Source organism: Melanostigma gelatinosum, assembly GCF_949748355.1.
Source record: "Melanostigma gelatinosum genome assembly, chromosome: 15".
In the NCBI taxonomy this organism is placed as follows: domain Eukaryota; kingdom Metazoa; phylum Chordata; class Actinopteri; order Perciformes; family Zoarcidae; genus Melanostigma; species Melanostigma gelatinosum.
The window spans coordinates 15,665,435-15,689,065 of record NC_136648.1 but is presented as its reverse complement, the minus strand read 5'-3'; the positions used below and the strand labels follow the sequence as shown (position 1 = coordinate 15,689,065).

Here is a 23,631-nt window from a genome sequence, read left to right as displayed (position 1 = left end):
GGTGAGGAGAGAGAGAGAGAGAGAAAAGAAGCCAAGGGGGGGAAGAGTAATGTTGTAAATCAGCGGCACTCTCTCGCTCAAGGCCAAGTGGAAGACTGTCACTATTCGCTTATACGAGCGGCTCGGGGGGGCGTTTTGTATGCTGAATGTTTTTATAGTCTATTCAGACCGTTTTAGTGTTTGATTTAAAGCTACAACACATTATTATCTTCAGGATATTATTTATTTATTATTTTGTATTCAGTAAATACTTAGTTGATGAGGAATTTGTTTGTTTTTTCCAGCTCATACGTATGACCGCACATCTGTCCGTGATAGTGACCAGCTTTAATCTTTCTTAACCAAAAGAACTGAAGTACAGTATATGTGAAAATAATTAAGGATATCATTCGTTCAATTGCCCCTCGACCCTGAAGAGGATAAGCGGTTATGGGTAATTAATGGATGGATTAGTTCAATTATTTGAAGTGTTCACAGCTTACCATTATTAGTCAACAGTTCGTGGTTTTAGTCATTCATATCTGATACTTGGGGCATCTGTTACCTTGTGCATCATGATTGTATAATCTCAGTGCTTGACAGAAGAATTTCTGACGATACTTTTCTTCCACTTTTAGTCTAGTATAATAAAAAATACATTTACTCAATCACAAGTGAGTTATTGATGAGCAGTTCCATTAAACAATGTAACGTCAGGCTGCAATAGATATATTTGATTCTGTATGTAAGAGCTAAGACGTTTCTCGTCTAAAGAGAGGATGTGGGGCTGATTAACGCGTTCATCACCTGAAACATTGCTCTCTAACTTGAATGTGCATGAATACAAAGACCTGGTCACCCACGTCTTTGTATCAGCCTTGAGTCACACATATGCGACGGCTGCTTTCTCGCCTTCACTCAAGACCTACTGTCATCAACAGGTCTAATCATACGTCATGAATGAATGGAATGTATGTAGCTATGTATAAGAAACTCATCTTTTAATTTATGTATTGAAATCTATGTCAATAACCAGCTCTACACACAGCGAAATCTCCATCGTTTACAGTGAAACCCTCTCATTGTGGAGAATCAGAATTCCACAGAGCCGCCACCCGAAACCACTTTAGATCTTTGGGAACCCAGGCATGTTATTATATCCAAGTAGACTGTACAGTTACCTTGCTGTCTATATTAAAGATGAAACTTTTGAATTATACTGTCCTAGTGCTGACCGCTGTTTGAGGCCATTATGGTCTGATTAAACTCAACACCTTGAAGCCTACATCTGTCTCTTTGTGTGGTTGAACATAAAACACAGCCTGATAGTGTTGCTGAGGGAGGAGAGAGAGACTTCCTTATTCCCTTAACCCACCCAGCTTTTCCCAGATGGTCCAGGGTTTGGACTGGCAACTTTCCAGGCACAAGCTTGCTTCCTTAACCTCAAGGCCTCCACCACAACACTGCGAGTCCTGCAAAATTCTGGTAGTCACCTTAATACTTAAATAAAGGGGCAACGTGTTTTTATCTAGCTGAAGCCTTGCTATACATATAAACATGGGAGACTGCCTGTGTAACAGTACATCTAAGGTTGTAGAGGATTTCTCTTGCACTTTATGCAAAAATGCACTTTATGCAAATAGAAACGGAAAGCCTTCTCCTGGCGAGTAGCAGGCCCTCCCTTTCTACTGCGTGTTCATGTGTCGCAATTAGTAAAACGGAAATTGTTACTTGTAAAAACTGGATCATCGAGATACCCGACGGCAAAAAAGTCCAGTCATTTGAAACATAATTGATGCCTTTGGTTTTCTTTGGAGAAAACACCGTAAACAACTTATGTTGCCAAAGTATCAAGCATCTTCCTGTGCGGTGGACTAGAGAGCCCACCAGAATGTCAACCGCTACTCATGTCGCTACTTGGCGACTCATTGCATTTTTTCTTCCGCATTTTTTTCTCCTTTAGTTGGGAACCGCAATGCAGTAAATACCAATAAAGCTAATTGTGTTTGCTCTCTTTTCTGCTCTTTCATTCCATCGCTTTCTTTTGTCAGCCTGGTGGTTGGTTACTTTACATAACTCATGGAAACCAGTGACATTCATGTTGAATAAGATTCCTACTCTAAAGGTGGTCCAGCTTGGTACTGAACAGGCACTTGTGTTATGTGATGTCTCTTCTCTGACTCTGTCAGTGCATCATGTATCTAAACCCAAATATAGAAGCAGGGCACTGTTGACACTTTTGATTCCAGTATGTTATACTGTGCACTTCATTGTATTCCCTAATTGTTACTGGTTAGGGAATTTTTCATGGTTATGAGATGTCTTGAGATGACAGGGACTGTGGTTTGGATAACGGATGTGAGCAGCAGTCCCGAGAGCTATTCCCAAGGATATGAATGAAAACTGAGACGATTTGCAAGTATGATCTTTTTGCTGATAAACTGTACACTTGAACCATACATGAACACACATGTGCAGCACTGAGACAGTGCAAGCAATGATCTTGAAGCAAATTCTTGGGATTCATTTCCAAAAATACAACTAATGGCACAAACCAGTGGTCTGCATTTCTCTGGGCAGTGTAGGCCATTCACCCTCATGAGTCATAACTGTGATACATGAAAACAATCCCTAAAGATAGGTTGACAAGTGGATGTTGATTTAGCTACAGTCAGGAACTGTTATACAACACAATCTCAGTGTGTGACTTTTCCGTACCTTGAACGTTATGAATTTCTGATCTCTAGAAAGAACATTTAGTCGTTTGGCCGAGCTGACAGATGTGCTTCTGTTCCAAGAGTTAAACAGTGCGTAGCATTAGGCGAGCAGATTGTATGTGTGTCTTCATATTTAGCACACACACAGTGTAAAAGTGGAAGAGAGGGGTTCTTCACTCACCAAACAAGCCCTTTTCATCCCACAATGCAATGTGCCTGAGGTAACTGGGGGGGGCTGAGAAAGTTCCCTCAGCTTTACTGGGTAATCCCTTGATAAATAAACTGGGAAGACAAGACCACCGCTGCTATCTGTAAACCAATACTCCCCTAGAGGAGGGATGGCCCTGGGCTTGGCTAGCTCTGAGCCGATGATATGTGCACAAGGCGCAGATACACGCGGCACTTTGGAGCTGGACACGTTGGAATAGACCCTGCTACACACATTTATGGTCAAAATAAATGATTTGGTTTGAGTGGAATAATGTCTATTCTACTAGTATGCAAACCAGTAGAAGACATAGCTGTAAAAACAGTGATCCGTCCTGGGCCTAGCAGTAGCAATCTAATTTCATTGGCGAGCTCAAATACACATAGAATACATGCCTTATATTTCCCTGAAGTCCTTCCATGAGGACTACACGCATCCCAAAAAAATATGCCCCCCCCCCCTTCCATCAGACTCTGTCCTCAGGCAATCATATGAGGAATGCGCTGCAAAATAGCTGAAATTGTGAAGGTATAACAAGGACAAACAGGTGCTCCCCCCCCCCCCCCACAAACACACACACACACACACACACACATGCAAAACCAAGTACTCATACTGTGCCCGAATGGGATTTTCATTCTCACGCCATCATCAGGTCAGGAGATAATCAATTTGTGGAAGAGGTTCTAGCCCATGTTATTGTTCAACCTGTTGTCTGATTGGCCCTGAGGAGCATGTGGTGACAAGATCCAACCTAAGAGCACGTCTCCATTCCTCCAGAGGATCCATAACGAGGATGCTGTTTATTTTCCCTACGGTGACTTTGTGTTCTGTTTACGCTGTTGTATGCTTAGTTAGGCATAAGAATGTTTTGCGTCAGTGTTTGTTTTGGTTTGAAATGTTGGCCTTGGTTCAATCCTTTCCGGTCTCTCCAAAAGTAGCTCTGTGGTTTGGTTTTTAAGAAATATCGGGGTAATACAAACAGAACTGTGGGTGACCTCTTCTTGATGTTCATATTTGACACGGATGTTTACATTTTTTGTCTTTGGAGAATAGCAAAGAGTCACACAAAGGCAGGTGAGTAATGGCACTGGATTTAAAAGTTCAGTCTGCCTCTTTGAAAAGTTCACAATGATGGGATCAGATCCCGTCTTAATCCTCCATTTTTCACTGCTGCAGAGAAATGATAACCTGAAGCTCTGAGCTTTTTTGGATGTGTCTCATGTCCTGAATTGAACCAATCGACTTAAGCCTCATACCATGTAATTAAAAGTTTATGTACAGCCAGGAAGTACGTTCCTGCTCTTTTAAACTATTTGTATCTTACTGTACATAACAATAGACTTTTGATGATACTTGATCATCATACTTGTTCTGTACAATGCTTGGGTATGTTATGATATGTTTAGATTTGTTGAAGTTCATTTAGCACATGGCCCAAATCAATGAAAAGAAGAATATTATAAAAATATATAATAATGTTATATATAAACACATTATTTCCTCAACACTATTTCCTTTCCTCTGACAAAAAAAACAACAACTATTATTACTAACTAGTAATGGTAAAAGGACTTGTACTTCTATAGCGCCTTACAGTTTTCCGACTACTCAAAGCTCTTTTACACAACATTCACACATTTCACTTCACTGCCCATCTCTCCTGCTCCTTGCACAGCCTGCCAGCTTCACCACGTTCATACAAACAGACTCACAGCACTGTAGACCTCCCAAACGCTGTGGTCTGGAAATGATGTCATGGGACTGTATGTTGTCTCAAATATCTGTTTTGAATCTCTGGAATTTATGTCACAGAAATGTATTTTGCTCAATAAATGTAGAGGCCTATGGTTCAATTCAGTCTGCCATATTGGCTGAGTACTTAATGGTGCATGCTTACATTGTAAAATGAATCAGCTTTGACATTTATAGCTTCGCTGCTTCTTGGAATTATCAGACTTTTTACTCACTTTGTTTTGTTGCCACAAACACTCGCATACTTGCTCGTGTTAATAATGCTGGATTGAGCAATGTTGAAAGCCGTGGCCTAATCAACAACACACACACTGAACTGTAAATGTTAGAATATCCTTGTTTGCTGTTACCCTTGCTCAGACGCTCTTAATTTGGCAAACCTCATTTCAATAAACAACCCATTTCACAGGTTTGAAATGTATAATTGCTCGAATGAATGTCTGATTACGTCATGTTGTGCAGACGGTACATGCAGCACATGCAAATAGCATGTTGAGAGGGCTCCATGGCTAAAACAGTTGCTATGTTCTGTCTTTTCTCGCCATCACAATGTAATGTGTGTGTGGCATTATTGCCTGTGTGTGTGTGTGTGTGTGTGTGTGTGTGTGTGTGTGTGTGTGTGTGGCTATGTCCATGTGTGACTGTGGGCCGCTCTACCACATGTGAGCATGTTTTATTGGTCTGGAGGGAGTTAAGGTTAATGCAATAAAACAACCCTTCCCCGTGCCCAACGTCTGCATTCAGAGAGAATTTAAGACTGAGAATGTGGTCAGAAAAAGAAAGGGGAGAAAGGCCAGAGTGAAGAGTGAAGCGCAAACGGTGCAACGAAGATAAAACATGTTCAGGTGGCTTGGTTATGTTGCTAGTTATGGAAGCGCCTCCTGAGCCGTTGGACAATTCCACTGCCCCGGGAATAGCTGCCTGCTATGTGAAAACCTCCATTTAAACTCCCATTTATAAGGCACACAAGATAGCTGACCTGCCTCACCCCCGGAGGGAAAGTGTATTTTTAGCAGGCTGGCAAGACACATTTTGTGAGCGCCAACACATATTTCAGCTGCTTCCAGACTTGCTTATCCAAACTCTTCCCAGCATGTGGACAGACAACCATTTAAACACAGATGCTTGCCAGTTCCTGCCCAAATTAACTTTATCTATCTGTTTGTGCACTCCATTGTTTTTGCCCCCCCCCCCCCACGGTCTGCCCTTCACACTCGCATTGCTGTGTGAGGTAAGTTTACATAATTGCTTTGAGGTGTTAGCTAGTAGGGGATGTCCAGAGCGGATCAGCAGGATTAGCATCCTGAGTCGACCACTCTATTGCTTAATAGGTTTTGTACAGACTGTATGTAGCCCGACCAATTTCTCATTTTTTGTTGATTGTCACTTGCTGTATGCACTCTGTTCTGTGTACCTATACAAAATACTTGAAAATGTGGTCATCCATCTGTTCTTGGCCATACATTATGAAAAAATCACTCCTAATTCTCGCCACGTCTTACTGTAAGGATTCCTTTCCTGAATCAGTGATGGATAAGTGGTGCTGCTAAATATCACTTAGTCCTGTTGGACGTCCTTACGCGGTACAATGACTCATCCCTCGAGACTAAAGCGGCGTATATAAGCTTTTAAGCCAATGAGATGTCATCGATTTTACGTCTCGGGTTTTCAAGCACACGCCCCCTTCATTCCCGTGACCCCGCTGTCACCGCTGCTGGCTTTAATAGCCGCTGGAGACACTCGCCGTCGTTGCCGACCGTGCGCACGTGCGCTCACCTCCATGAGGTAGTGGAATGTTTTACATTCACTGTCAGCCCTCCACGGCAATAACTCACTCATCGCGGCATTTTCTTTCATCACATCCCCTCACTTCACACCCACCATTTTCCCATGTTGTCCAACTTCTCTGCCCCATAATTCTTTTCGCCTCTCTTCAACCCACAATCATTCAACTGCAGTGTAGTCATTCCTCATTCCAAATTGATGGCATCATCACTGTGGAAAGAAACAAACAAAAAAATGTGGTTACTTTGAATAACTTGTTTTGGTTTTATATGCTTTCAACTGCGCAGGTGTCAATTGGTGGTTTTATGGAGGTCCCCCTGCAGCTCCACCCCTGCTGTTATATGTTTTCCTGAGCTCAACAGGTGTGTGTCTGTTTGCTCTATCCTCCCCACAGGTGGACAAGGTGTGTGGCCTGTCTACCAGGGAGTCTACAAGCATGCAACCTACCAGCCCAGAGGTCACGACCTCGACCGTGACCTCCTCCTCTCTTCCTCCATCTGCCGCCCCGTCCCAACCTCTACCAGAGCAGTGGCTGGGGCAGCTGGCCCACTTGAGGAGGTAAGACAAAGCATTGAACTGAATTAGGATTGATTCAGTCACTTTCCAAAGTTTGATGTCGCCTGTTGTAAATCAGAATGCCAAAATGCAAATTGTTTTTCGGCTGCAGATTTTATTTTGCTCGTTAAATGAGTTTGACTGCTGAATGGTCAGCTGGATGAAAAGTAAATGTAAATGAAATGAACACTGGTCAGGTTTGTATGACATAGCCTGAGGGGGTTGGCCATTGTTTCTTCACAGCTGCCATCACTTCTCTATTCTTCACATGGTTAGTTGGGCCCAACACACACCCACGCACACATAGTATGTAAATGTGGGGCCTGGCACTAAAGTCCATGCCCTCCACCTGGCCTCTGAGGCAGCTATCCTTTGCCCACAGCAGCTGGCACTGATGTGCCAGGAGAGGGCGAGGTGTGGGGGGAGATTAATCGCGACGGACCAACAATTTCCTGTTTACCCAGACGGCCATACCACCAACTCCGCACACCAGCCGGGCCTGAGCTTAAATAGCATCACAGACGAAAACACACACACACACACTCGCAGCGTTGCCTGCCTGACCTTGTCCCAAAACCATGAATCACTGCGCTGATGCCAGCCTCAGCTGACAGGTCTGGCCTGGCACTGCCACCACCATTCATGGCAACACAATCCAGCTCCCCGCCTGCTGCCAGCCCTGACCAGAGCACATGTGAGCGCTGGCCACTTCAGAGACGCGGCAGCACCCACCGTAGTAAAGGGAGAACAGTGTGCCGCTGAAAAATATGAAACGTGACACAGTAAAGCAACATTTATGTTTCGCTTTAATGGGGGAAAATGTGAATGTAGGAGCTCAGCAGAACTTTCTGCAGCGTTCCTTTTGAATATGTAACTGTGTATGCACATGTGCAGATGTTTGCTTGGGTGTTTGTTTATTGATTTAACATATACATTACAAATATCTGTTTCATTGTTGGTGTGGTGTGAGGAGAAAGGGTTATTGATTCATGTGCGGTGTGGCTAGTCTCTGCATGTGCATGATTAATAACTCTCTTCCAGGGTCGACTGACTATCTTTTTCTCCCTCCTCCCCATGTGTCTTGTCTTGTCATCCTTTTGTTTCTTTTTGTCCTTCTCTCACGCCCCACCTTTCACATCCCCGCATCCTCCTTGCTTGCAACAATCTCCCCTGGACTCCAACTCCCATCATTCCCAGCTCGTTCCCCCTGAAACCCTCCAAGAACAATAAACATAGTCTGAGAACACTCTCTAGGTAAGCATGAACCCAGGGGACGTATTACTCTCCCTCTCTCACACACTCTCCCATATTGGGACTTGCATACATACCCGTCACATTTCATCATCATTGATTGTCGTTTGGGCGACCGACACATTTTTCACGTCTCACATAAACCGATCCACGCTCATGTCGCCTGTGGTTCTCGAACACGGTCTCCTGACTCAGCACATGACCTCCCATGACCCCCCCGCGGTTTTTGCTCTGTCTCATGGGTGGCATCAATGTGTGGCCGATCAAAATGTTATGTCATTGTTTTGCCGGCGATGACAGCGTTTATATCGACAACATGTGTCGGCAGATCTGATGAAGCAAGCACTTCACGGCACGGCGTAATTGAGAAAAATGTGCTGACTCAGGGAAGCGGTCACATTTAAAGCCGCTCGTTTTTCTGCCGCCATCAATATCGTCACGTGTATTTGGAATGCGGATACGGTTGGTGGTATGGTACCAAAGTACCGAGTAGCGTGTCCAGCAACCACACCAAATTCACAGCCACAATCACGCAGCACATTTCTCAACATATTATATTTCTATCTATTTCTCAGTACATTTCTAATCTGCCTTGTGGCCTGTTTTAAAATCGCTCTGTGTCCTTTCCCCCATGTGTCTTTTTTTTCTTCCTCAGGGAGTTCTTGATGTACCTGCAGCGCTACAAGTCATTCTTTGCCGCTCTGCCGGAGATGCTGTGCGAAGGGGAGAACGTAGTGGACGACTCCACGTGCTGGAGCGGAGACGACGTGGTGGAGAGGTGAGAGAAATGCGTTCAGTCCTTTAACCCCTCCGTCCACTGCGAACTTGAGATTGTGGAAAGTAAATTCTTGACACACAAAGATCATTCTCTCCCGGGCAATCACATTACTGATGTAACTTGCTTTTACTTACTTTGCACTTTTTAGCTAAAATTGTCCGATTTTCAATCTCATTCCCTTCAGCTGGCTCTTTATTGACTTGTACGTCCGAAATCGATTTTCTTTTCATATTTAAAAAGGCCAGCAAAGATTGATTTTGGTATTTTGACTTGCGCTGCTGTGACAGCACTTTGTTCTTTGGGATGAGGCAACTTTTTGTATCTTGTTACTTTGCCATGGCCAGTTGTTGCATAAAAACATTTCTTTTGGCAGCACTTGCGAACTTTCATTTTCTCTAAATGAGTAGATGCTGACTGGTATGCATCCTTTCAAACAGGTCAGATCCCCCCCGATATTTATTTACTCTTAATACCTTGCTTGGAAAAGTACAAGTCATTAATACATTCAGATTTCAGAAAAAAAAAGTAACTAACCCTCTGCATATTTGTTTGCTTGTGTTAGATAATGTCAGGCTGTGAGCCAGTGTGGCTGGCTGTTGTTAATCAATTGGGAAATAAGGAAGCGATTAAATCCATCTCCACATTGAGTGAATGCAGGCAGAACAAATAGTTGCTACACTCTCCTGTGTATTATGTTGATGAGCTGCTATCTGTGCCTTTCTCTCTTTTTCCCACTCCATTCTCTTTCTTATATTCATGAGGTTTTTTTTATTTTGTGCTGATTTATAGGTGTGGCCCTAGAACTTTTTTCTTGCTTATGGTTTTGGGTGCATCTCTCAGAGACTGCAGTACTTACTCTCTGTCTCTGTCTGTCTGTCTGTGTGTGTGCGCGTGTCTGTGTGTGTGTGTGTGTGTGTGTGTGTGTGGTTATGGTTATGTGCTTTCTCAGTCCGCATGAGAAGAACAGAGAATTGATGCAGATGACTGTGCCAATGCGACTCTGTAACTGATTCCCCCTGCTGGATCCGTTTCTTAAACCCTCCAGAAGCTCGGTCCACAATTATGACAAGATTATGCTCTCCTTCTCCTGCGGTGGCCCTAAAGTGGCTCCCGTTACCATGGCACCCTCAGCTCCTGGCACTGCCGGCATTGGCCCTTTGAGAGGAAAAACGGAGGTCCGTGGATGACTTTTCCCCGCCATCCGCCCTGAGAGTCTGTCAGATCCTTTTGCCCGTGTCCGTTTTGCTTGATTTAGCCATACATTATGCTTTACATGAGTACATAGGAAAACATTAGGCACATGAACAGATGTCTCTGATTCCGAAAAAAGACCCTTTGATTAAACTCAGTGGTAGGCAAAAGCGATGTCCATGAATAAGTTAGGCTTTAATTAGCTCAGAAGCAGTTAGCTTTCAAAATGTTCTTCTCTTCTCTTCACGTCCTGGCTCGGTGTACTCTCCTACCCTTCATCACTGCAGAGGATCTGCCAGTGGCTGAGACATGTTGAGCAGACCACGCATTCATCAGGGCCTGTCACATTGTGTCAGCATACAAAGTACAGTAGGCAGCCAAGGTGTGTGTGTGCTCGGTCCATGATCAGGAGCATGTGGGCTAGTAAACGGAGGGCGAGGCAACTAGTCAGCGCCCTAGAACACAAGAATTCGCCAATCTTGTCAAGATTACGCCTTCTTTGTCGGTATTCAAAAAGCAGTTCTTTATTTCTGCACCCTGTTTGCGTGTAAGTGAGTGTGTGCCACTTTGTCGACAGTGCTAATGGATTGTAACGGTGTGTTATCACACACTCCCTTGGTGAGAGCCAGGCCTTTGCTTGTGGTGTCAAGTGTTCTTGGGCTGAATGAGAAAAGACTACCCGACTGAGACATTTGGCACCACTCATAAACTGCTCGGATTGGCTTGTGGCTGTTCAGCAAACCTCTTCCACTGTATCTGATTATGCTGGCACATATTGGAGAGAGAGAGAGAGAGCGAGAGAGAGAGAGGGACCGGACAGGGCATGAAAAGGGAAGGCGCTTTGGTGCCGTGGTGCCCCCTGTGCCCCTGATGAGGGAAGCATGATAGAGTGATGTGGGGGTGGAGGGCCTTGGCAGCATAAAGACCCATTGTGGAGTCAGCAGAGTGGGGCACAGCCCTGCCGTGGGGACCCCCAAAGCCTGGAGGGGGAACAAAGACCCTCCTATGAGGCTGCATGGGAAAGACTTGGACATCGCCGCCGCTGCTACTGCCACTGACCGCACCGTGCCTGGGAAAAGTTGCACGAGAGCAGCACAGCAGATGAGAGAAGGGTGGATGGTGAGAAAATATGAGGAGAGATGAGAGCAAAGCGTGTGAAGAAGACACCAATAGTATCGTCGGGAACATGCTAAGCTGCTCTGGCGTCAGCACGCGTCATAGTCTGACTTCCTGTGTGGTGGGCACACAACGCCTCTGAGGGCTCTGTGGGTTTTCCCCACACACACGACCACATAGACACACAAAGGCAAAACACACTCGCATATCAATCCACACAGGATCCATATGCTATTCAACAGCTGGAGAGCTTATTCGTTTAGACACAATCATACAGCGCTCAGGCAAGGATGCACACATCCACATGTGAGAACACACACACACACACGCACACACACACTTGTGTGTTGTAATACTTCAAAGCACATGAAAGGCATTGGGGGATTAACAGAGGGGCGAGCGAGGGGCAAACAGTTGTACTTGCGACGGAAAAAATGCGTGTTGGCATGCGTTCAAACATCTCTGAACATTTACAGCGTCACATGTGTGAATACTTTGCACCATGTTTTCCTGGAAAGATAAGATCAACCAAAATGAGCGCATTCTTTATTTAGATGAGGCGGTTATTGGACAGCTATTGTAATGGTCTCATCACAAACGTAGGGAATTCATTGCTACACTGTTATCATTCCACTGTAATTACCATCGCTGTTTTCTTTTTCGACACACACTTGCTGCAGGCTGTGTAGCCACAGTTATGGCATCGTAAGGACTTTATTAGTCCAAACACATGAGGAGGTAACCTCAATGAGGGTTTAATTAGACAACAAGTTCTTGTTAAATTCCTCCCAGACATAGCCAAACCCAGAACAATTGGGCATGGATGGTAAATCGAGGGTAACATTGCAAATCCGGACAGTCTTCAAATATAGAGTATTCGCACCTGCTGTAAGTGTTCAATTTTGTAATGAATTTTTGTAAAGGATAATTAGCCTTCTTTTGCCTTTTTAGCCGACAGCGTTTTTAAATAGTTATTCATATTTAAAACCATGCCGATTCCTGAATGATTATAACTTTTGTAATTAAGTATCGTCAAAAACTGAAGACGACGATTCTCCGCATGCTACTCGACAGGACACAACCTCTCACACACACACATCTATAGAGCATGTGGCGGCGGTACTGATACAGACAGATCGTTTCTCCATCATCACGCTTGCATGTTTTGAAGGTGAGGCTAGTGAATGGAAAAATATACGCGCAAAGCGAAACGCAACGGATGAAAACTATTTTATTAGATCAAAAAATGAACATAATAAAGTAGCTGGCATGGACTTAAATGTGTCGTTGACTGTTTGGCCGGCGCTCATGGAAGGTTCTGCTACTCGTGCATTATGATACTGCTGGGTGTGCCAGCTATAGATTTAGATGGCATCCACGGCCACTTGTCCGGTTTGAACCGCCTAACTCTGCATACACACTGCATGTGTTAAGAAATTACTCAGATTTAGACTTTGGCACTGTATCAGCGTTTCGCTGACCCACAAACTCTTCTGCGATTCACTTTGTTTTGAGATGATTCACACAGCATATATAGGCAGAGTGTATTGTCTGATGTGTGTGTGTGTATGTTCTCCAGTCAGAAAGGAGAACTCGTAACTCATCACTATACTTCGGGAAGGATTGTTCAGTTTTGGATTGGCTCAAGGGCGATGGACCGACAGACAACACGGCAGTGTGAGTGCTTCTGAATGCCTTGCATTTTTATAGGGTTATGACAATCCGTTTGTTTATCATTTTGACATCTGGAATCCATTGTGTTATTGCAGGGAGAAGCAGGGAGAGCGCTGCGCCGGGCAAAGCCCTCACCCCTCTCACTCTTACTCACTTTCTCTCCTTCTTCCAGTCCCATCAAGTCAAGAGGGGGTTGTTTTCTTCCTTTTTCCCCTTCGCTGCTGTCTCCGTGTTGGTCTCCTGGGTCAGAGGAGCTCAGTTCCAAAAAAACGCAAAGGAATTGGATAATGAAACTCCAGCAGAGGAGGCAATACATGAATTACTATGCAGAGGAAGGACATTCCCTGCTCAGAGCCTGCGTGCGCTGTGTATGCATGTCTATGGGCAGAAGTCACTTCAGTGTGTACAAGTCTGTGTATTCTTTTTTTTTTATGTAGACATTAGGACAGACATGATGGAGTGGTGGCACAGTGGAGTCATGAGAACAGTTGACAGAGAAATAATGAGGTGTGGAAATTCATGCATTGACTTCATATACTTTTTTTCTCCTGCTTCAACCTACCCTTTCACCTCTGCCATTTGCATTTGGCGTCTGCGTCAGACCTCTCAGTCCTTCCTCTCTCCCTCCCACAATCCCTTTTTTTTCTATCTCTCCTTAGCTCCGATTCGGCGGCCCATCCCTTTCCCATAACCCTGGGCTGATGCCTGGGACCTCGGCATGACCCGCTCTACATTACTACATTGCTTAGACTTGTCTCTCTTTGGGCCTGCATCCTTGTGTTGTGTGTGTGTGTGTGTGTGTGCGCGCAAGTGAGAGAAAAAGAAAACAACAGCGATCATATTGCAGTAACTGTGCGTTGTTTATTCTTTCTCTGGATTGCCAGAGTTTGGAGTTATGGTTTTTCTAAATCGGTTGCTGTGCACACGAGAATATGGGGGTGATTTTCTTGGCCTCACTGTACACTCCTTTGCCAATGTGAGACTCAACGTGCCTCTGAGTGAAGAGTGTTTATGTGTTTCGGCCTCCTCAAGTTTAAGTTTTATGGTGTGCCTCGTGCCTGATTGTATGTTTGGGAAATATCCTTCCAACTCCTTCCAGTCTCGTCCTCGTCACTTTTACACAAGGGACACAGTTTTACTGCCTCCCCCTTCTGTTGTGTGTCCAGCCGGTGGAGTGGGTTGAGCTAATATAATTAAAATGCCACAATAGGCCGGCATGTTTTACTGGAGCAGTTGCTACTGGGCGAGGTAGACAAAGTGCACCCACTAACCTCTGCGCTTGCCCACTGGCAAGGCATCAAACTCATAGCAGGAGTGGAGAGGACGAGAAAGAGAGGGATGGACGTGCCGGGGAGGGGGAAAGGAAGTGTGGATGTGAAAACAATGGGTAGAAGGAGAGATACACTGAGGGATGAGGGATGCAGGTCAGTGGCAGCAGGAAGCAGTGGCTTTAGGAGAGCCCTCTGTCTTTGGGACTTAATTGCCCCTTTGAGCCTGTTTGAAGTCCTCACTGTTGCGTGTCTGGGTGGCAGCCAATAGCGATCGGTGTGGTCTGCGTGCATTCCGGAGGGTTGTGTTTGCCTCTCGAGCATTTTTTGTATTTCAGTTTGACACGAATTTCTGACGCACCACGCAAGTGAACAAAGGACAAAACCCAAAATGATGTCGGCACCACCGATTACATGCAACCCACACTGCCAGAAATATTACGTGTGAAACAGAACAGTCGACGATGAGGCCTTCCAGGACGAACCCTGGATTTTAGAGGCAGTTTTTGTCATAAAATTGCTCCTGAGAGACACCACAGCTATGCAACGAAAGTGCTCGGCACACGCTCCGCGCTGCTTATCACGGTGTCGTAATGCTGGCGCTGTCTCTGTGTCAACAGTCTGGTTCCTATTTCAGACTTTCAGTTTAATTTCTGCTTCTTTGTTTTTATAAACATGCAAAATGAGGTTGCATTATACATCCAATCTCTTGCGATTGTAATTTCTAAAAGGGGGGAATTTGATTCAATGTGCCTAACAAAGGAAACCACACATTTGCCACTTGCTGCAGTTATGAATTGTCAACACAAAGAAGAAATGTAGTTCTCAGGTTAAACATCCCACGGTATGAGAAAGGCTTCATAAATTGTACTTTTACCAGATCACAAATACACACTTACTGACTCAGTCAGTTCGGTGTGCATTTTAACACTCCTCAAAGGAAGAGAAAAGCCACTTTCAAACCCTCGGCTTTGATCCAACGTACTATAGCCGCGGTGACACGGGATCATGGCCTCATAGACCATCACGTATTTCTGTGTGCCACACTCTACACCCCAACACATTCACACACTCAACACACATCAATGCCCACACAGCATGATCATGTCTGACTTACAGAGGCTGAACCTCTCTCTGTAATGACTATTTTTAGGGACAGCGTTATCCTTTTTCCTGGGGGATACAGCAGACTTTGCTCATGTCAGTTAGAGCTTGGTTGAGTGCAGCTTTTTGTCCGAGTTTTTGTGTGATGCAATGTATACCTCAAAGTCTAAATTTTTGGGGCCCGCGGCGGGCATCGGCAAGATTCCCTGTAGAGTTTTAGAGAATGTGTGTACCAGTTTAGGTTTTCAGTGTGTGGTATTTACCATCGGAGTGAGATTCCGAACAAGAAGTCTGGTTTGAATCCAATTGCCAGTTTAAGCGTTCGAGTCCAAGTTGTTGTCCGACCCAACGGGCAAGTATGTGAGTTTAAAATGAAAATGAATGACAGGCACGGGAGGAGAGAGGGGAAAGCTAACTAAACCAACTCTGTACAAACAACAAAAGTACAGTACACTACTGTAGAGGGTGTGTGTGTGTGTGTGCCTGTGAACTGTGCTCAGTGTGTGTGTGTGTGTGTATGTGTGTATGTGTGTGTGTGTGTGCGTGGTAACCTGAAACCACGGGGAAAACGTTCCTAGAATTCCGGGTGGGTTTGGTGTCGTGGCTCGCTCACTGGAGCCCCCTGAGTGGTGCTGGGAATGCGGCCTCCGCACGGAAGAGCTGGAGAACGAAGGGAAAGTACCCCTGTGTGTTTGAGGCCAGAGCAGCTAAGCGTCTCATCACAAACAGGTAGTTTCCTGAAGTGTCGGTGAACTGACGGAGCATGAGTGTACATTATAAAAGGTACCGGACAAATACAAGATGAGAATCCGGGCATTGATGGGATGTGAAGGCTTGTATTTTGCAGTGTGTGTGTGTATTTGAGTGACAGAGAGAGATGCACAAACCCTATTTGGACAGTTCATGAAGACAATAACCTGTCTATGAAATGTTTTACTGTCAGTTTTATTGTTGTGGTTTTGTACGTGGAAGGCAATGGAGAGCAGTACTCCATATGTGGAAAGTGTTTTTGAGTCAAACAAATGTAATTTCAGATTTGAACCAGAAACTAAAGATAAAAAAAAAATACGGGAAAATGACAGCAGGGAAGCTAAAAATAGTTGATGACAAGCACACCAACATAACTATATAGTTCTACAAGAATGAGACTTTTCTATAGCCTCAAACTATCACCAGCTGCATATATAATCCCTTTAGATGAGAGGCCTGGCAAAATGACAAATGCTTTGTAATTTATTGGAACGGGTAAAGAGCATAAAATGCCAGGGAGGGAGGGGCTAGTCTATAAAAAGTGACACTGTCAGTGACTCTGCACTATAGGGACAAATTTGCTCAGTTAACCTCTTAACCCAAAACCCCAGACTTGATTGACAGATATGCCCGATCGTGAAAAAACATGACACTAATGACTGGGACTTCTGCCAATAAAGCCATTTTGGCAGTGTGTTTGTCAATGCAACCATCTGCCTGACTTCATTTGGATGGCTGACCTTTGCCCTTCTCTCTGCCGGCGGTACAGTCACTCTCTCCTTTGCTTAACCTTAACAGAAGTTTGCACAATCTTGCCTGATATAATCCTATATATGTTATTCTGGTGTCAAGTAGCTGTAGTTAAGCTGCCTCCATATCTCTCCATCTACAATATGCTCTCAAATGTCCATCTGACTGAGCGCCTGGGGACTATTTTCGACATGTGTGTGAGTGTTCGGGGGGGAATGCCGATATTCTGATTGAATACAAGTGTAATAGATGCACTGCATGACTGTCTGAGTTTGCGCATGTGTTCCTGGCAGAGGATGGGTGTGTGTGCCCCTTTGCAGCAGCAGAGAGTCTGACCCCTGACCCCACTCACTCAACACCCTCGCAAGCCCTCTCCACTCTCTGTGCGGATATGTCTGAGTATGTGGATGCCTGCGAATGTTTGTTGCCTCGAGTCAAATGTACTCGATGTTTGAGTTGAAACTGGACTGTTTGCTCTTGAGTGCTCTTTTGCTTACACGGGCGGCATATACAGTGCAGTCCAGATGTGACATCACGCCTCCCTCTTTCCGCGTTCGTCCCTGTTTATGATACACTTCGTACACTCTGCTGTAAGTCAATCTGTGAATTGCCCAAACCAGCCAGAACCTACACATTTTTGGAAGCACATAATGTCATGACGTGCGGTATATATTTAGTTTTATCCATGGTGAACCACTTGACTGGTGTTTTAGTTTACATTGGAGCTGTCAGCCCCTAAGCACTAGATCACGCCATCCTGGCCCGAATCAGGCAGACAGACAAACAGGTGGTCGTACCACACCAGAGGATCACGGTCCGCTCCACCCGTCTGTGCTCCGGAGCAAAGTTTACTCTCCTGGCTCTGCCCCTGCCTGCCCTTGTCTGCCTTCCACACACCAACTGCCCCTCCAGCTCCCCCCAGACCTCTAACCTCAGTTATCCATGCCCTCCTCGGCATGTGGGCATGTGGCCATGTGGCTGGAAAAAGGGGGGGGGGGGGGTAGCATCTTGTAACTTCTCTCTCGCTCCCCTCCTCTCTCCTATTTCCCTCCTCCCTTCTGTAGTGTCCGTGCTCTGTCGCTGTAATCGCATCTCAGTCGGGGGGCTGTCCCCATCTGTTTTCCCTTCTCTGTCACTTTCTCTTACGTACATCACTTATCCCCCTTTGTCCCTAAAACAAACAGGCACTAAAGTTGAAAGCAGCGAGTTGTCTGGTGAAACTTTGTAGAAATTGGCTAATGCCGCCATCTACTGGGGAACAAATTGCATTGAACGAGGATTATGCTTAATCAATTCACACAAGACGTTATGAGCTTTCAGAATGTGTTTGAAAAATGAGTGCAAATAAGTGAAATTGATGCCACACAGTTTTGCGTAGAGCAAACGCTATCTCTTGTGCTGGTGTGGGATGGAAATCTGTGAATTTTTTCTTGAATCTTGCCAACTTGACTTCTTTGAGCTAAAGTTATGTGTGGGTGCTGTAGATTTGGTAATTTGCAAACACTGAAAGCTGCAATTATGCTAAAATAAGATATGTAGGCCCAGACGGACACTTTTGGGCTGAGGTCTAAAAGGATTAACCACCACTAGATTTAAATTAATACATAGAGCAGCTGCATCCTCTAATTAAATTCGGCTCTGGCAATGGGTTCGCTGTCAGCCACGGTTATTGCAGAGTGGCAGAAAATAACACATCCTCTTCTAACTCGGGATATTCAAATTTGTATTTCAACTTTTTTTTAACATTTTAAAGATACGCCTGTGTAGTTAAATCTGTGGATTCAAACACAGAGGAGGCTCTTTGTGCATGTTTGTGATGAATAGAGGCGTGTGGGGAGCACATGCACAAGAGAAAAGTAGTTGTCTTCGTCAGGAAATGATGCTTGCCTGCATGTGATTTGCGGGTGTGGGGCAAGGCGGACATGACTTGTTCTTGTTCCGCCAATCTAATGGGGCCGCATACTCTTTTCCCAGAAGTCTGTGTGGTCTGTTGAGTCGGCCTGCAGTAAGTCTGCTGGTAGATCGGAGCAGGCGACACAGAGAGGTGGGGATCAGTTACACCCAGTGACAGACAGTTGGGACAGGCCTGGGAATGTCCTCAAAGCAAACCACGAGCCAATTACAGCTGTAAGCTACATAACTGCCACCTATTAAAGCTTGCACATAAATCTATAGACATATCGTATGTGTCTCTGTCTGTCTCTAGCACCAGAGAAAGAAGCTCTCCAGTAATCTGTTTCACTTTCTTGTAACCAAGTAGTCACATTGATTTGTAGTTGAGGCGAGGGAGCGAGGGTATCTGCTTCCCCTCACTTCCTATGAAGAAAGTGTATTTAATTAGCTTAACATTAAAGTTGTGAAGAACTATTTCAGTGGCTAGCTTACAGTGTTACAGTGTTCAAAAAACGGTTTGTCTCTACCTGAAGATGTGTCATGATTAGTGTGGTGATACTCAAAGGTGATGGTCATTGTAATTATGCTGTGTTTGAAGACTATGCTTTTTTTAATTCTTAGTTGATTTTGTTTTACAAATAACTAGCTTTGTAAATGATTGAAAATGTGTATTTTTTTCTTTATCCTAACCATTTGGCAGTACTCTAGCAGCTCACCAGGTGGGAACTGATTTGAGTTGAGGTGAATTACATCCATGTTCAGCAAATTGTTGAAAAACGTGTTTAACTGGTCAAAAGTCAGTGCAACTGCGACGAGTTGCAATGCTGCAATGCACGAAACTGCCAAAAACCCCTGAATGCTATCGTGACAGACTGAGATTATCAGAGAGGTTTAGTGATCTCACCTTTCTTAATTTGGACGGTTTGAACAGTCAAGTTTTGTACGAGACTAGTATCAGAAAGATCTGCCTGTCAGCCACGAGAACCATATCGTACACTTAAGATACAAGCTTAACATGACCTTATGGTGTTTAAAGTATATTCGCCTGATGGCTCTCAAACTCAGACGATGTCGATGGCTTTTCAGTACACAATATTGGCCACACGGGCGCAGTGTGGAAGCATATTGTGCTTCCGTCAGACCAGCAACCAAGTCTGAAGGTATCGTCCTTGTACTATCCTGAAATGTAGTCAAATTACAGTCATTTATAGTTTGTGATGTTCTTCCTGCATGATATCTTATCCCTTCACCATTATGTCAATGTTTGGAGGCAGAACTCTGTGTTGGATCCGGTGGCTTTGTACAGAGAGTAGGAGGGTATATACATCACAGCGTGCTGCAACGTTTGATTTGCTAATGTCAGGATTTGTTTACACCGCCCCGCAGTGATGAGAAGAAGAGAGCGAGAGTGTGTGTGTTTGAGTCTGTGTGTGTGTGTGAGAGAGAGAGAGGATGTAAGGAAGATAGCGGGTGGAAGAGCAGTTTGTTGGCAAGAGCGAGTCACTTACACTGAATTAATTCAGCTCTTTACCATGATTGTTAGATACATCGATACTTGTTCATTAGCCTGGAGTAGCATTGAAATGAAACATGCTTGGCTGTGTGTAGGCCTATAATGGACTAATGATGAGCCAAACTAGATATTGTAGACATCGCCCAGCCCGAAGACGGAAATAGCAAATAGACGAGTAGAATTATAGCCCCGATGATGAGTATCAAACGCCTCCTGGGTACGAGATAATCACAGTATGTGATTACCCGTAAGTGTATTCGCATGCTAAGCTAATCACTATGCCTAGTCATAGATCACTTTTTCCCCACCTCTGTTTGTCCCTCTTTAATCTCACTGCCCTCCCTCTTGCCTGGTCTCTGTTCCTGCTCTCTCCTCAGCATCGGCCCGGGTCACAGTGACCTAGAGAGCAGACCAAGGCAGGACCAGACTTGGGCTGAGCCGTAGCCCACAAGACAGAGTGCTTGTTGAGGTCGCCTTCAGCTGGGCCTGTTGCCGACCACAAACAACTTCTGAATTTAAACTTTTTGGCTTGACGCATCCAGGAAATGGATGGAATGTCACCTCGGTCAGCGGTGCACACCCAAAACCAAATCTCCCTCTGGAAATTCAGCAGCAGTTTTTGTTCTTATATTAATTTGGCACTGAGCATGTTGGAAATCCCAATTCTAAAGAGAGCTCCAGCCTGCTATTAGCAATGTGCCACAACTCTCACACACGCCATGGTCTACTGTCCCAGAGGGCACTGGGGTCAGCTTTCATCTCCATAATCCCCCCCCCCCCCCCAACAAGCTGACAAGACACATCAAAACACATCAAAACACAGAGACAAGCAAACATTCAGACAATCCGCTTTGCTTCACCACATGGAGCTCTGGTCACTGTAAGAAAGAGGGAAATGTGCATGACACAAATGAAAGGAAATCTGAATGCAATGATTGTGCATGAACGCTGTATTCCCCTCAGGAGTGCTCAGTGAAAGAGATATGTGTTGGTAGTTGAATAGGCAAATTAAAAACAGGGGGGGGGGGGGGTATTGATTGGATACTTGACCTGAACATATATGTGTATTTGATAGCATTAAAAAAAGGATACAGAAAGCAAACATACTGCATGAAGGCAGCGATTCATAAGTGCAGTAACACATTTTACTGGACTGTAGAGGACAGGCTTTCCCTGCGTAATAGCCGTGAGTAATGTGAGCCGTTATACCTTCAACCATATAGCTGTTACACTGCAGCCACTCAAAAAGAAGCCTGGTCTTAGTGAAATCACCCTGGGACCTCTAAAGAAGCGGCAAAGCAGTTGAGCCCAACACAGTGGTGTGTAATTCCAACCCAACCACACAGCCATAAACAGCCATATTTCACTGGTTCTGCAGCGCCACAAAGACAGATATACGGCCGGCTCAGCACAGGTGCCGCGCCTCAGGTGAAGTCCGAGACAAAAACTATGAAGATTCATTAATGTAAACGTCCCGGACAGAAATGTTTCATCTCAGCTGAAATGACATAACCCCCGCAGTTAGCGTAACCGGAGTTAGATGGAGCCTGTGGACTTGTTTGTGTTTGAGCGTGAAGCGCCATCATTAAGAGTTAAGAGACATGCCTTCTGCACTTACTGCAATTACTCTAGGTGGTTGGTTCCCAACCTAGGGGGCCAGGACCCCCAAAGAAGTCGCAAGATGATAGGACGTGAGAGTAGAACAACAACGGCTACACGAAATGAGTTATGAGGGGTCAAAGGTCAAAGTAGTTGGGGACCACTGCTCTATGTAACATACTGTAAGTTTGAGGCCATCATTGACATCAGCATTCACTTCTAGAGGAGGACTAGGGCGGATGAACCAAAGATGAATAATTGTTGGCAAAACAAGTTTAAAGAGTTTCATGTCATCTCATGATTAGTCATGCAGACACTTCCCAAACCCAGGGAGCAGCTAGTCAGTATGAAATCATCAAAACAGCTTCCAACCAAAACAAGAGAGATGAGATTTGCTGGGTTTCAGCAGCTGACTTTAAGTTTTTGATCTTGTTTTTGGAGTTGCCAACAACATCACGGCTGTGCCTGTGCTGCTTTATTTTTCCGACCTTCCCTGACTCTGCCTACATGTCTGACTCATCATCCAATGCAGAAGCTTGCCAGGCTTCAACGAAGCATGACAGAGGGCCCACTGGGCTACCGGCCACGTCCACAGAATAAGACGAACTGGGAGCTTCACAACAATTTTTTCAAATAATTTGTCTCATAGTTTAACTTGAAATAACTTTTCTCAAAGTCGGCCTCGTTATCCACAGTGTCGCAGTGTTTCTCATCATCCGGTAGGTCGCATTGTCTCAGCGGGACAATACCGGCCATAGAACTGTTTATTTTCCAAATCCCCACGCTGTCAGCTGGCACGAACAAGAGGTGAGGTCAAAAGATAGAAGGAGGCAGACACAGAGAGGGAAAAACACAGAGCTGTTGTGAACAGAGTAAAAATGAAGCCAAGTCTGCATGGCTCAGGTACTGCTGAGACTTCCATGTGGCTGCAGCTACTGGTGGCGCTCAGCGTGTTCATGTGGTTACCAGCTGGGTTACAAAAGACGGCAACGAGAACAAAGAGAGAGTGCGGTAGTGGGCACAGAAACCAAGGGGAAGAAGAGAGATGACTTGACCCGAAGACGTGGCCTCTCGGTTGGAGTTTGAGAGACACAAAATAATAGGTGGAGGGGAGGGAAAGGAGAGAAATAGAGCATAGAAAGAAAAGCACACTGTTTAGAGCTTTGCCTGCCCTGCAGATGCACTCTCGCGATCTGTTGCCGTTTCTCCTTGCACATTTTATGACTTGAGTATTTCCTCTCCAATAAAGTTGTCTTTAAAGCACAGCACGCTTCACCTCATACTGCAGTTTACACATCGTCTATATAAGAACGGCCAAAGATCTTGCTGGTGCTTCATTTTGTATATAGCTCGATGTTTGAAATATTTATTTTCACTGTGTTTATCGTTGGGAACCTACGATAAACTCAGGCCTACCACAAGGGTTTGTGGTAAGTCTGAGTGCGCCGTGTGTGTGTGTGTGTGTGTGTGTTTTCACATTGCACTAAAAGGCACCGGCTTGCGAAACATTCAAACGTGTTTGCACATGTGCACATATGTCATGTTGATTAAGCGTTCGCGAAGCGGCTTTTGACTAATTGCACGTTCACAAGCGCAGTGTTGGTACAGTGACTGCTAATGTCACACAGTGTGTGAGAACAGACTGGCCTTTCAGAACAAAACCTCCTGTTCAGAGTATTTCGACATGTCCAAGCCCCGCTCGTAAAGTGCAGACATCTACTCAGCCCTTGCTCTCACTACCGGAG

At 44.9% G+C, this 23,631-nt stretch overlaps 1 protein-coding gene across 3 annotated transcripts in view; it reads left to right on the top strand.

Moving 5' to 3' along the window:
* Positions 1–23,631, top strand: part of gpc5c (glypican 5c) — an 88,181-nt gene that overhangs the window by 28,893 nt on the left and 35,657 nt on the right. For 2 of the 3 annotated variants that reach the window (XM_079285429.1, XM_079285431.1), the window contains exons 4-6: positions 6,839–7,002; positions 8,197–8,253; positions 8,906–9,028. In XM_079285429.1, the coding sequence (XP_079141555.1) occupies positions 6,839–7,002; positions 8,197–8,253; positions 8,906–9,028 (344 nt within the window). The remainder of the gene's footprint in view (positions 1–6,838; positions 7,003–8,196; positions 8,254–8,905; positions 9,029–23,631) is intronic. The other variant, XM_079285430.1, reaches the window with a different exon arrangement.